At 49.8% G+C, this 273-nt stretch overlaps 1 protein-coding gene across 1 annotated transcript in view; it reads left to right on the top strand.

Annotated features, from left to right (window-relative positions):
- Positions 1-15: 15 nt before the first annotated feature.
- The window catches only part of LOC104532989 (putative zinc finger protein 66), a gene marked incomplete at its 3' end in the record, with an annotated part of 1083 nt that continues 825 nt past the window's right edge, over positions 16-273 (top strand). The window contains exon 1 of the mRNA XM_029087552.1: positions 16-273. This exon is cut by the window's right edge and continues 416 nt beyond it. Coding sequence (XP_028943385.1) covers positions 16-273 — 258 coding nt within the window.

Raw genomic sequence — 273 nt, 5'->3', positions numbered from 1 at the left:
TGTGATGAGTGTGGGATGAGGTTTAGATACAGCTCGAAATTGAACCAGCACAAAAGCATCCACACTGGGGAGAAGCCCTACAAGTGTGACGAGTGTGGGAAGAGCTTCGGATGCAGCTGGAAACTGAACCAGCACAAACGAACCCACACTGGGGAGAAGCCCTACAAATGTGATGAGTGTGGGAAGAGTTTTATGGAGAACTCCAGTCTTGTCACACACAAATACATCCACATTGGGGAGAAGCCCCACAAGTGCAGTGAGTGTGGGAACAGC

Source organism: Antrostomus carolinensis, unplaced genomic scaffold (genome assembly GCF_000700745.2).
Source record: "Antrostomus carolinensis isolate BGI_N321 unplaced genomic scaffold, ASM70074v2 scaffold23231, whole genome shotgun sequence".
NCBI lineage: Eukaryota > Metazoa > Chordata > Aves > Caprimulgiformes > Caprimulgidae > Antrostomus > Antrostomus carolinensis.
Note: the sequence above shows the minus strand (reverse complement) of the source record. Positions and strands in the feature narration are given on the sequence as shown.